Source organism: Carya illinoinensis, chromosome 11 (genome assembly GCF_018687715.1).
Source record: "Carya illinoinensis cultivar Pawnee chromosome 11, C.illinoinensisPawnee_v1, whole genome shotgun sequence".
Lineage (NCBI taxonomy): Eukaryota > Viridiplantae > Streptophyta > Magnoliopsida > Fagales > Juglandaceae > Carya > Carya illinoinensis.
The window spans coordinates 8,592,501-8,606,834 of NC_056762.1; the positions used below are offsets into that span (position 1 = coordinate 8,592,501).

Here is a 14,334-nt window from a genome sequence, read left to right on the forward strand (position 1 = left end):
AAGTGACACGACATGACCCATTATCTAAATAGGTCTAGCTAGGTTTTGAAGTTTGACATGTTTAGCTTAATAGATTAGATTGAGATTGACATAAATAATCGAATGTCATGACTTGACACGACACAAACATGATCTGAAAATACGAATTGCCACCCCTAATAATGGGTCCAGTAACAAAGGCATATTTAATGATAAAAGTAGGTTATTAGATGTAACTTAGGTCTCCTTCAAATACAAAAGATTAGGAACAAACTTTACTCATGTCTTTATTCATAAGGTTGTGCCGCTTAAATAATACAATATAGGTTTCCTACAAAGATCATTACATAACAAAAGGATAAACATGGCAAAAGATAAATATGATACTCATTAACAACCGAAACTCAAGAAATAAAAATGGACTTAAGTTACTGATGATATAACCATCTTCGTACCAAACTATTGCTATTCCATAAGACTCTAGGACTCTTGGCCAAGTTGATGAGTATGACTAACAATTCTATGCAGCCACGTGTTGATGGATGACTATTAGTAATTATCCATAGCAACTCCCGTCGTTAAAGAAGTACCCTTGTCCTCAAGGGCAAAGAGGAAATTGAAATCCAACCTTCACCGCATCAGTTTGTTTTGACTTGATAAAAAATTGACATAATTTCTTAATTAAAACTGAAGCCAAACAATCAAACCAACTCCCTTTCTCCCATTTTCTTTTCTTTCGAAGTCTATTCTTTTTTTTTATCCCTTGCTCAACACATTTTTTTTGTGATTATCTTGAAAAGTTCAAACTGAGCGCTTACTGCAACATACTTGTGTCATCAAATGGAAGTGATTTTTGAAATTCCCTATCAACGCCCTTAACTTCAAAAATTATTTGAAATTAGGAACAAAGCAGTCATTCCGCCTATAAATTTAAGTTGGCAAACATCAATATCATATTTGATCATCACGAACATCTTAGAGGCAAGATCTTGTGTCACTAATGAAAATAAGTTATCATCATCAAGTGGAGTATAAATGTGAGGTTTCTCACCAACAATTTCAAAGAAGGAGGGCATTACCAATTGCATTAGAATCTCAAAACCATTTCAAATAAATCTGCATCATTGTCCCCAAGAAAACTTTGTTGCTTAACTTTGACATAAACAATGTTCTTGAGCATTCATGATTGGTTTGTCTTGCATATTGTCACCTCTATAGTTGAAACTATCAAGTTTAACATCTAACTCCTCTAGTGTCTTCATTTTTACTATTAATCGCTCTAAAATGACATAAATTGAAATTATCTGATGTTCCAAACAATTCAAATGCTCTTCTCTACAATATATACGGGAGCCCAACATCTCCGACTCTGCTATTCCAAACGGCTCTGCATCCATCATCACCTGGTTGCATGGAGTTGTTAGCAGTGCTCATGATCAACTTGACCAAGAGTCCTATAATCTAATGGAAGCTGAAAAGTAATTTGTTAATAAGAGGATTATATCTTCAGTAGCTTAAGTTGATCTTTATCTCTTGGCCTTTGTTATGTAATGATTTTATAGGGAAGCTATATATATGCATTATTTAAGCTAAGGGGTATGACCCTATGAAGAAAAGAATGATGTAAGGTTATTCTCTAACTTTTGTGTTTAAAGAAGGGCTAGGTTACTTTTAATAACTTACTTTTTCATTAAATACGACCATTTTAACACAATTAGTAAATAAAATAATAATTTTAAGAAGTTATCTTGACGACATCATTAGCTTTTGGATCGAAGTCTCTCATAAATATTTTATGCTTTAAATAATTTTAATAATGTGAAAATAAAATATAAACTCAAACTAAAAGTATTAAAAGCTATTTATAAATAACGTGAATTTTAGTCTTAAATATTATAAATTAATTCCACTTGACACGTGTATGCTTTGTCGGAAAAGTCCAACCATCCTTGAGAATGCCGTACCAAATTCGAATTGCTCTCTAAAAAAACAATTCGCAATAAATGAGATTGAGCTGTTTTCTTGGCCCTTCCAATGCAACACAGCCTGTTTATTATACATCCTCCAACATTTGTCAAAAGAGAAAAAATACACCACCTAACACATCATGCACCCACGTGCGTATGGGTATCTCTCTCTCTCTCTCTTCTAATATATTGTTAAAAGAAAAATAATTTATATAGTTTTAAAATAGGTAAGTTTTTATATTATTTTAGAAAAGTAAATAAATTATAAAAATTTTTATATTAAGTTATTTTTATGTATTTTTTATATATTTTATTAATATGATTGACTGTATTATTTTTTTAATATAAAATAATTTTTTTAATAATCATATCAGTAAAATATATAAAGAGTAAGCAAAATAGATTGTATATAATAGAACACATAAAGTATAGCGTGTTTTTTAATTAGAGTATTCGAAACTTGCAAATAATAAGATTGTATTTAACATTATTCGGATGAAATTGAATGTGATATTGAATGTGCTGGATCGAAGTCTTCAGAAGTAGTACTGTTGTCATTTGCTAACAAACCCTTTCAAAACATGAAAGTGAATTTAGATTGAGAATTAATTGCAGCATGTTTCTGACATTTTGGTGACAAGAACAAGAACGTGAGACTTTTTGGTGATGATCAAAATATCAATTAATGCTAAGTTCTAAAAATATATGATAAGTACTGCAGAAAGTTAACTCTAATGTCGATTAATGCTATTTCTGGTTTGATGCCGCCATTTTAGACTAGTACTAGTAGTTGGAGTGTTGTAAGGAATTAAGTTTTTACTGCATGTACGTCCATATTCTTTGAATTATAGACAATTTCTGATGATTTTGGCTGGCATTCATGAATTACAAGCAAGATTGAAGATTCCTTGACTTGAAGACTTTGGAAGCAAGCAAAATATTGACGGAAATTCCCTTCTATCTACGGCATGCCTTTGAAAAACTTCTGTAAAATATACCAGCACCACTTCCCTTTTGATCAAGTTACTTCAAAAACTGTGTTCTATGCACAAAACAGCCTCTGATCCGTTGCCTATCTGGAATATACATATTGAGGATAAAAAGGAACTATACTCGCATGCAAATAGGCGCCAAAAGTTTAATCTATAGAGGCGAAAAAAATAAAAGAAAAACATGGTGTTCTTTAACCCGAGTTGAATCTTCGCATCTAAGAGCGACTTTTGCGCATCATTTACACACAGGAAAGCTGAAAACCACGTGGTTTCAATGAAAGCGTCCTTTGTTTCCTACGGACAAGAACCAATTGCACTTGGCGGTTTTAGGTCCCCACACCTCAAATAGTGTCAGTTGTAAATGACGTTGCCGAGGTAGCCCCTGTTGCTTGATCCTCCCTCCCAGCATCTATTTATCCCCCCCATTTCAGCCCCTCCCATTTCCTCACAAGTATACTGATCGCAACCCTCTTTCTCTCTCTCAGCTCATCAAAAGGTTTGTGCTGCTGCATGTGACCTTTCCTTTTCATTTGAATTATTTCAGAATGATACTGAACTGATATCATCACTCATTGCAGGGAAAAAAAAAATGGCATTTCTTGGACTTCTGCTGGTGGGGTTTCTCTCTTTTGCTTCATATGTTAATGGGTTTAATGGAGGTTGGGCTGTTGCCCATGCCACTTTCTATGGAGGCGGTGATGCCTCTGGTACAATGGGTAAGAAGTGACTAAATTTTTATCCTTATTCATGCATTGATCATCCTTCCCAGGCAGCTCATTCCTGTAATTGACCCTTGTGCAGGAGGAGCTTGCGGATATGGAAACCTATACAGCCAGGGATACGGGACGAACACAGCAGCTCTGAGCACAGCTTTATTCAACAACGGATTGAACTGTGGAGCGTGTTTTCAGATTAAGTGTGTGAATGAACCAAGGTGGTGCCTTCCCCGCTCTGTTGTGGTCACTGCCACCAACTTCTGCCCACCCAACAATGCACTCCCCAACAATGCAGGCGGGTGGTGCAACCCTCCGCAGCAACATTTTGATCTCTCTCAGCCTGTCTTCCAACAGATTGCTCAGTACAGAGCTGGCATTGTTCCTGTGGCTTACAGAAGGTACACGGTTTATAAATTTGGTCATCGTCTTTAATTTTGGTGCATGCCATCCCATGGCAAAAGAAAAGAATACTGTCAAAACCAGCTAGCTAATCATCTGCTGCGCGCATAGCTCTTCTGCGCTTATAACGCTTATATACAGAAGCATTTCCAGGATCCAGTACTTACTGTAGTTGACTTCTTGTCAGCTTTCTGTGTCTTCGAATTTGGAGTGACCCGAGAAATCATTATTTTAATTACAACTAATTTGTTGGGTTTTCATTATTATTATTATTATTATTATTATTATTATTTTTCCTGAGCAGTTTGTTCAATAGAATATGCATCTGACTTTTTTGGGCATATCTTCTGTGTAAAACAAAGCATCTTTCTTTTTTATCTGCTTGGATTTGGACTATAGTGTACGTCTCTTTACCTTTTATCACTAAAAAGCCAAGGCTTTGAATCTTTTTGATCTGTGATAATATAGGGTCCCATGCCAAAAGAGAGGTGGCATCAGATTCACCATTAATGGCCATTCTTACTTCAACCTGGTCTTGATCACCAACGTTGGAGGTGCTGGAGATGTGCATGCTGTTTCTATCAAAGGTTCGAGAACAGGTTGGCAATCAATGTCTAGGAACTGGGGTCAGAACTGGCAAAACAATGCTTATCTGAATGGACAAAGTCTCTCCTTCAAGGTCACCACAAGTGATGGTCGCACTATCGTTTCTAACAATGTTGTTCCTGCTGGCTGGTCCTTTGGCCAGACCTTTAATGGCTTGCAATTCCCATAAGAAAACTTCAGAAAGGCCATTTTAGTATTACTACTGTACTTTGTGGTAGTACAGAAGAAGAATGATATATAAATATATATATATATATGTCAGAGTACTCGTTAATGGTGGGTCATGGGTGTATTTAGTTTTTGGATACAGAGGGTTATTTTGAGGTGGCCCTAATTGCCATTTTAGATTGAATTATGTGTAAATCTGCTCTGCTCTCTTTTGGAAAAACAGACAGAAAATAGGGCAGTGGTGGGCAGCCATTAATTTTCACCCGCCACTTTCTAGTTAGTTTGTAGGGTTGGTCCTGGTCTTGGTCTGGTCCATTTGTTGTGCTTCATTTGAGAATCACTTCTGTCTTGTGTATGAAGCAACTGTAATCGGCTTCTGTATGTCGAAGGTATCTTTTGAGAACTATGAAATAAAATCAGTCAGCTTTTTTATGAAAGACTTCTGCATCCAGCAACACAAAACCTCTGTGGATAACTATGCAGTAAGATTCATCTTAGCAGCAAGGAACCATGTACATTAAACATATGAGACATGCGACGATCGACACAAGTGGGATCCAAGTAGAAGTATGATTTGAGGGCTATAGTGGACCCCTTTGCTCAAGCTCTCCTAATATGGCTTCTTTTTTCTGTGTTCTCTCCAATATTAGCAGTTTACCTCCATCAAATGTGTCAAAATCAATAGGGGGCATTCAATTCACAAGAGCTAGCCGTAGTACAGTGGATCTTGGATTTCTGTGACTTGGCAGTCTAATCCAAATTGTGGGCTTATCATTAGTCTAGATTATGTCCATATTCCATAAGCTATGTCTAACAGCTGCAGGTATTGACCTAGTCATTTTCACATCTTTTGCATTGGACTAGAGATAACAGTAAAGGCAAAGATTTCACCATCTTCAACTAGGTACTGTTCATAACCATAACAAAAATTTTATTCTGCTTTATTACTGCACAAAATAAGGAAGCCACTTATCAATGACACGAGTATTTTATCGTAGTAATAGAAATATTTGAAAGAAAGAGCTCGGTGAACCGCGTTTTTCTACATGCCTGGAGCTTTCCCCAATCCCACACAGAAAGCCCTTTTCATTAAGAATATGTTATTCCACAAATATTTTATTCCACTAACAAATATTAATTTAAATTCAGATTTTTTAACAAATGGCTATATTATGTTCAGATTTTTGTAGGAAATTTCAGTAACCACAGGATAATTAGTTCAGATATAGTCTTATAAAAATTGGATTGGACAGTTTTGTGCATGTATTGGAAAAAATAATATTGTATTATTATAAGATATTACTTAAAAAAATTTTAAAAATATTACTATTAAAAAAATAATATTATATTATTATTTTGGCTTATAGTTACCTAGTCCAATATGGGGTTAATACTTGAATGGCTTTGACTTTTAGGCAAAACATCTAATTTTAGCCAAATTTTGACTTTGGTTTTGGCTAGACCCCAATGCTCTAAGATATTGGGCAAACGAACTACCAAATCGAGCATGGGTCTTTTGCAAATTGCAAGATGAAGTTCGAACCAAAGCACTAATAATCAAAATCATGTATGCATGGGAGCTTGGCGACGGGAGAAAATTGAGAGAATTCATAAGTATGATGTAGTATATTAGGTCATTTCAGTGTGTAAACTTCCCTATATACGTGTAAAAAAAAAAAAACTTCCTTATATAATATTTTTCTGTAAACTTAATAATTCTCATAGATTTATGAGTACCGTTAAACATCATCTCCTATTTTGGCATTAAGAGATCAGAAAATTATTTACTATGCTAAAGATATGATAAAATTATAACGTTTAAATCTTCTTGTTGCAAACGTGTTTCATGTTCCTGCTAATGACTTCTACTAACTTGCAACAAGAAGATGAGAGTGGCTTGGTATGATGGGGAACACCTCCAATACCTAAGTGAATATAGAGAGTAGAGAGTATTCTAATTTTCAAATAGTTCAGATATTACCTTAGTTGTTCTTTGACTTTTATTTATATGGGTTGGGCATGTAATAAGAAGGCTTGCCTCATGGCTTGACCCTCTCTAATCCTTGCTAGATTGCAGATTGTTAGGGCTCCAAATCAGTTGCTATGCCGAAAGGAATTGATACCCTGGATGAGTATCACGAGTGGATATTACACTAAAAATTATTTGCTCGTTATTATATAATGACAGCTAAATTCGAGTTTCGTACTGGTGCATTTTGGTGGTTGGTCCTTTGATTTGTGTTGAGCGGCCTTTGACTTTTGGTTCGTGGGCCTTTATAGCTATGGGTTCGACCCACTCTCTAAGAGGGATGATTTGGCCCTCTAGCTACCTCACGAATTCCTATCACTGGAGTGTGGGAATTTCTTGTCTACTTTGCATCGTTTTAATGAACCTTTGTCTGCTTAGCTTCGTTTGTGCTCGTTTTCCTAACGACACATATTCCCATGTTGGAATGCTGGTGTCATCTTGCCTTCTACGTCTTTTCGTGCAGCACATATCATGAGATCCACTCGCATTATACCCTACCAGTGACACCTATCATTTTCCTTGATGGTAATCTTCCAGCCATCGTTGCATCCTTTAAATGATTTCCCCTTCACATTTTTGATTTCTTGTTGTTTTGACTTCCTTTATGTCCTTATTACTTCCTGTTACCGAGCTTTTTTCTCAAACCCTAAGTCTTTGATGTTTGGTTCTTCTTCTTTCCAATCTCTATTGTTCCTCACCGCCAATGGCTCCTTGTAATTCCTATTTTTTTCTCCCATGGGCTCAAACTCTTCACGCCCCCAAGAGTCTCCAAACAAGGTCAAGGGTGCCAAATCTTATTGTATGGATGATTTTGAAGGTCATCATTGGTCTACCATAACCTCAAAGGTAGAGCTACATTTTGTAAGAAACTCGTATAGAGTTCTTGACTCTGTTGTTTTGGAGGTGCTTGAGCCAATCATGGGGCTATTGATTTGGAAGGATTTTCCAATCAAGTGGCCCTTGATATGAGTATGTTTCTAACGGGGTTACTGCTTCCCTATTGTGGCTTGGTTAGGGACATTTTGGATTATTTGGGTCTAGCCCTTTCTCAGCTTCACCTTAATACTTGGAGGATTTTACTATCGTGCTGCATTGTGTGGTGTTGGGTCTTAGAGCCTACTAGTAAGGAATATCTCGATCTCACTCTCGGGAGTTCATCTATACCTATGGCGTTCGACATCTTGAAGAGAATTTTTACAGTTTCTGTTTGTGAACTAAGTGTAGGGTGGCGCATTTGGAGACCGATACTATCACGCGAATGTTTGGTACAAGATTTTTCTTTATGTCTAGTTCGAGCTGGGAATACCTGGCAAGAGAAGCTACTTGGCAAGAGTTTCTAGTTTAGGCAGTGTGGGCATAGTCCCTGAAGATCGTGAGTTCAATGTGATGCTTTCCCCATGATAGGAGGCCCACTTTTGACAAGTTTATTGTATAGATCTCTTAGACTTATTCTAATGTGCCTGTTACTTGGGCTAACATTGACTGATTTTTGGTTATACCAAGCTATTCCCACATTGTAAGATGCAACTTTTTTAGGGTTCCCTCCGATCCTCATGGGCATAAAAGAGCCCATTCCATTCCACTAGAGTAGAAGGGGAAGAAGATCTGCCTAGACAGTGATTCATTCCATGGGGAGGATGAGAATTCTATTGGGGTACTTCCATGTCCATGGGTATTGCTATCCAGGGATAGGTTTAATCACTTCTTGAAGGCAGTGGATCAGTACAACTAGTTGACCAACAATAACATGTTTCGTTGCCTCTAGGAGACGGTGGATCAGTTCGCCCAACCTCATCTACTCATGATTGGTTGGAAGAGATTCTAAAGCAGGTGGAAGTTGACTGGGCTCTGGTTTTGGATGTTGAGTCTTCTGAATCAAGCGACCAAGGGTAGGTTTGTTGGGCATTATCTACTCTCTACTGTCTTGGTGAGGCCTTTGACCAAAAGGGGGTGGATATCGACATGACGCTGCATTCTACATTTCTAAAGTTTGTGCCCGAGGGCTGAGCGAGTGCTTTTCCTGAAGTTCCCTTTGAGACGATGGAGGGCATGTCTTTGGCCCAAAGGAATTTGGCTAAAACACAAGAGGCTGGCAAGGGAATGCTTTCTCAAGGTGACCGTGAGGCTTCCACAGCTTCTGGTGGGGAGACTCCCAAGCTCCCATTCAACCCTTGAGGCTTATCTCCTGATGATCCCTCGAGTATGGAACTCAGCAAGGATTGGGCTTCAATTGCTTCCTCACCTTTAAGTGTTTCCCCTCTTGGTTGGGAAGTTCTTTGGCCCACTAATCCAGAAGTAACATTGGACTAGGCTCTTCCTTTAGGTGAAGCTGAACCATTTGGGGAAGGTGGATCAACACTCATGCCCAGTGCTGCCATCACGTCTCGATCGCATGTGGTCTCACCACCCCGCTGATTATAGTAGACAAGTTGCTCCAGGCCCTCATTCCCTGGCGAGGAGCTTAATTTTTCAGGAGTACTCAGTCCTGCTGGGTCTCACTTTTTGGGACCAACCCCGTGGGCCAGGAGCCATGTGGAAGAGTCGGTTCAAGATACCGCACCTTGACTAAGTGACTTTTTATCCATGGCAAGTTCCCTTGCTTTAGTTATTGTGTTACCTGTTTTCCTTTCTATAACAGCAATTGATTTCATATTTCAGAGTGTCGATCAACTTGTTAGTTGGGTCATTGATCGCCAATTTTATTTAGAAGACAAGGTCCACTCTTTGCGTGCTTATGCCAAAAAGGCACTCCATGTCATCTCTGAGATGAGGGCGGAAATGGATGAGTTGGTGGATGTATATTCTTATTGGGATTCTCCCATATGTTTGAAGAAGATATCACTAGCCTTCGGGATGTGGTAGTTGATCTTTGACAAGACTAAAGTCGAAGGTGGAGGTGTCAAGATGGTACTTTGAAGTCAAATTTTTGGAGGAACTTGATACTTCGCAAGACAGGCTTCAATGCCTAGAGAAAGAATTGGTAGGAACCAAGTAACGCTGGTCTTGGAGTATGCTGTCATGGCGGCCGAGTTAGAGAATATTCATCGGGATCTCAGTTTGACCCTTTACTATGTCTGTGGTGAGATGGCACAGTGGGAGGTTCAATTTGCAGTGACCAACAAGGAACTTAAAGAGGCCAAAAGTACCTTTAGCTCAGTCGTGTCATAGAAATTCATAGGAAGAAATTCATTGCCTTCAAGCAGAAATTCGCCAAGTTGGAGGATGTGTTGAGAGGTTGTATGGTGAAGTTTGTTTGCCTTTCTCCTCAGCTCATGGCGGCCAGAGATGTTCATGACTGAGTTTGGGGTTTGGACTATAAACTTGGTATGTAGAAGCTGAGGAACCACTTGTTGAATAATCCTCATGCAGATTTGAGGTCTCTGGACTTGAGCTCTATTCATCCTGGCCATGCTGCCTTCCACATTATTGACTTAGGCCTGAGATGTGATGCCTATCTTCTTTCCTCCTCCAGCTCCAAACCCTTGATTTTTTTATTATTTTTCTTGTATTTAGATTATTTTTTGGATAGCTACACATCTTTTATTTGAAGTTGGATTGTTTTTGTGTAGGATTGAACTTTATCTGTTATGCATGCTTGGGTTTTGATGCTTGTTATAGAACTAGTGTGGTTGTGTGAATGTCTATATATTCACTGTGATGATCCATGTTTGAGATGTTCTTGTGCTAACGGTTAAGGGATAATGTTTCTTGAGGGAGAGTTGATGCACTCAAGGGAGTGTCATCACCCTTTAACTGTCATGGGCAAGTACAAGGGCACTCAGCTTAAGCGATTAAGGTTGATGTACTCAAGAGAGTGTCATCACACTTTAGTTGCTAGGTGCGAGTTCAATAGCACTTACCTTAAGAGACGAGGGTTGATTCATTCAAGGGAGTGTTATCACCCTTTAGTTACTAGTTGCGAGTGCAAGGGCGTTGGCTTTGGCCAGGGTTGATGGACTCAAAAGAGTGTCATCACCCTTTAATCACCAGGTGCGAGTGCAAGGGCACTGACTGAAGTGGTGATGGTTGACGCACTGGCTTAAGTGGCAAGGGTTGATGCACTCAAGAGAGTGTAATCACCCTTTAATCGCTAGGTACGAGTGCAATGGCACTCCTCTTTTGCACAAATTGGGAGAAAACCATCCTTGTGCGACAATAAGTATTATTTGAAAAGTAGACAATTTTTTCATAACTTTGAGTTTACATGGGTACATTTAGGAAAAATATTTCCTTAAGCACATGGTGTTCCACAGATGGGGTAGCTCATTTCCTTCCGCATCCTTGATGTGATATGATCATGGTCAGTGGTTGGCGACAATTGCAAATGAATTTTCCCATCATTGACCAAGCTTTCAGTCTCCTTGTGTTGTCGTCCCTATTTCTTTTAAGACTAAGTTGTCTACCTTGAAAAATCTGGGCTTGGCCCTTCTATTGAAGTAATACTTAACTTTCCTTTATTGGTTGTCATTTGTGTTTCAATTTCCTCTCTTCTTTCTTCCAGTAGATTGATGTGATCTTCTAGCCTTTTATCATTGGAGTCTTCATCGTAATGTTGAACTCTATAGCTGGGCATCTTAACCTCTACCGATATAACCGTCTCACTTCCATAAGTCAAGACAGAAGGAGTTTCTACCATTGGGGTTTTTGTGATAGTTCTATATGCCCATAAGAGCCATGGTAGTTCTTTAGCTTGATTTCCTATCTTGTCTGTCAATTTCTTTTTCAAGATTCTGAGTAAGGTTTTGTTAGTCACCTCAACTTGCCCATTAGCTTGAGGGTGACCCAGATATGAGTATTTGGCCTTGATTCCCAACTTGGCACACTAATTGCGGTAGTGGTTAGAGTTGAATTCCTACCCATTATTTGAGCTTATACTTCATTGTATGCCAAATCGACATACGACAAACTTCCATAGGAATTTGGTGACACTTTTAGTTGTGATCGTGACCAAGGCTTTTGCTTCTACCCATTTGGTGAAGTCTTCCAAGGTGATGACAATGAATTTACTCTTCCTTTACCCCGGGCTAGGGAGCAAAAAATGTCGACCTCCCATTGTGTGAACAACCAAGGCGATGTGATTGACTAGTGGGCATTGGTAAATACAATTGACATTTTACACACTTTTTGACAAATTCTTCCACATCCTTGAGAACATGTGGCCAATAATAGCCTACTCTCATAACTTTCCCCGTCAGGGCTCTCCCGCCAGAGTGGTTTCCACACTCCTTCGTGTATCTCCACCAACACATATTGTGCTTACTCTAATAAGATGCATTTTAACATAGGAGTGGAGAAGCCTCGTTTATATAATATGTCTTCTATCAAAGTAAACCATGTTGTTTTGTTTTTTACTTTCCTTGCTTCATTTTTTTCATCGTGGAGCTGTTCTGCAACTAGATAATTGATCATACCTTGCATTCGGAGAAATTGATATGTATAGATACAAGGTCTCTCCTTGCACGGCTTGACTCAGGAGTAGCGGGTTGGACATATAGTTTTTCAACTTCTCGAATGCTTGACTGCATTCATCATGCCAAGATTGAACCTTTCGTAGCACCTTGAAGAAGGGTAAGGATTTGTGCATAGTTCTAGAGACAAACTTGTTAAGTGCAACTATCTAACCGATCAACATCTACACATCGTTTACGTTTTGGAGTGGCTTCATGTTTATTATTGCTCTAATTTTTTCTAGGTTGGCCTTTATACCCCTTTTCTGAGACTATGAAGCTTAGGAATTTTCCCGAATCTATACCAAATACACACTTTGTTTGGTTAAGGTTCATATTGTATTGTCGTAAGACGACAGATGCTTCTCGTAGGTGGGTAATATAGTGTTCAGGTTCCTTGCTTTTGACAAGCAGGTTGTCCACATGCACCTCTATGTTGCGACCTATCTTCCTTTCGAACATACAGTTCACCAGTCTTTGATATGTAGGCCTAACGTTCTTTAACCCAAAGGGCACCGTTTTGTAGCAGTACAACCCGCAACTTGTTATGAAAGAAGTATTCTCCTAATCATTTGGGTTCTGAATTTGATTGTACACCAAATAGGTGTCCATAAATCTCAAAATTTGTTATACCGCCATGGAATCTATTATCAAATTGATACATGATAAGGGGAAGCTATCCTTTGGGCATGCCTTATTAAATCGACGAAGTCAACGCACATTCTCTATTTGCCATTTGACTTTTTCACCAATACTATATTGGAGAGCCATTATGGATAGTGGGTTCCCTGAATCTCGTGGCTAGAATTCATTCTACTTCCTCTGTGATTGCCGCATATTTCTCTATGCTAAAGCTTCTCTGTTTCTGTTGGATCTTTTTAGCCTCCAAATTTACATAGAGACCATGCTCGATGACCTTATTGTCGATCCTAGGCAAGTCTTCATTACTCCAAGAGAACACATCTTTGTGTTCGATTAAGAGCTATTTCAGTTGGTCTTTGACTTTGGACCCCATTCTGGTTCCAATCCTTGCGGTGGCCTTAAGATAGTTTGGGTCTAAGGTTACGAGCTGCAGCAGTTTGTTTGCCTTTCCTTGTTTCATATTCTACTCATCCCTTGTTTCAACCTCATGGTCGATGAGCTAGGGTGGTGGTGGCGATAGTGCTTCATCAGATTTCAAACTTTCTAATGCTCGAATGTCGCTTCCCATGTTTTTGAGCTCTGGTACATAGCATTCTCTTGCCAGTACTTCATAGCATACTTCTCATACATCTGCCTCTATTGAAAAATTCATCTTTGGGTGGTAGGTGGAGGTTGCGACCTTTAAGCTATTCAAGATTTAGGCGCCCAAGAATAATGTTGTAAAAGGAAAAGGCCTTAATCAACAGAAAGTTGGTCATGGTTGTGGTTGTACAAGGTCCTTTCCTAGCAGACACCAGTGGTGTTATAGCGCCCACAGGTTGAACCGTGTCTCCTAAGAATCCTTTCATTAGTGTGGGTGAGGGGTGTAGTTGGCTTAGGTCGATTCTCATCTTTGTAAAGGGATCCGAAAAAAAGATATCAATCGAGCTACCATTATTGACTAGAATCCTTCGGGTTGTTAAGTTGGCCACCAACAATGTAACTACTAGCGCATCATCATGGGGTATTGGATCCACTCACAATCTTCGTTACCAAATGATATGGCAATTGCCTTCTAATTTTTGCTTGCTTTGGGGGCCTCTCTATCGAGAATACTTTTTCATATTTGGCCCTGTGAACATAGCCTTTATGCTGGGAGATGTGGGGCTACTCCCAGTGAATCCTCCTAATATTGTCTGGATCTCGTTGAAAGGTGCATCAACTATGGCTGGATTTTTGTGATGAGCATCCTTCGGATCAACATTGTCCTTTTTTTTGTTTTGGGCTTCGCTTCTATGAGGCCTTCGAGTTTGTTCCAACCTCTGACCTGAAGATTGCCCCTTGGGTGTTGAATTCTGGGAGATTAACTGCTTTAGTTCTCTATTTTCTCTCATTATCTCTATCTTCTTC

The 14,334-nt window shown here is 38.9% G+C and overlaps 1 protein-coding gene across 1 annotated transcript; it reads left to right on the plus strand.

Annotated features, from left to right (window-relative positions):
- The first annotated feature begins 3,281 nt into the window (after positions 1–3,281).
- LOC122280449 (expansin-A1-like) lies at positions 3,282–5,264 on the plus strand. Its single transcript, XM_043091348.1, has 4 exons — positions 3,282–3,434; positions 3,517–3,654; positions 3,740–4,052; positions 4,522–5,264. Exons 2-4 carry the CDS (start codon positions 3,528–3,530, stop codon positions 4,826–4,828), a joined length of 747 nt encoding a protein of 248 aa, XP_042947282.1. The 5' UTR covers positions 3,282–3,434; positions 3,517–3,527; the 3' UTR covers positions 4,829–5,264.
- The last annotated feature ends 9,070 nt before the right edge of the window (positions 5,265–14,334 follow it).

Coding starts and splice junctions, on each gene's coding strand:
- LOC122280449 (XM_043091348.1), top strand. CDS start 3,528: ATGGCATTTCTTGGACTTCTGCTGGTGGGGTTTCTCTCTTTTGCTTCA. Junction 3,655..3,739: donor TGATGCCTCTGGTACAATGG/GTAAGAAGTGAC, acceptor ACCCTTGTGCAG/GAGGAGCTTGCGGATATGGA. Junction 4,053..4,521: donor GTTCCTGTGGCTTACAGAAG/GTACACGGTTTA, acceptor GTGATAATATAG/GGTCCCATGCCAAAAGAGAG.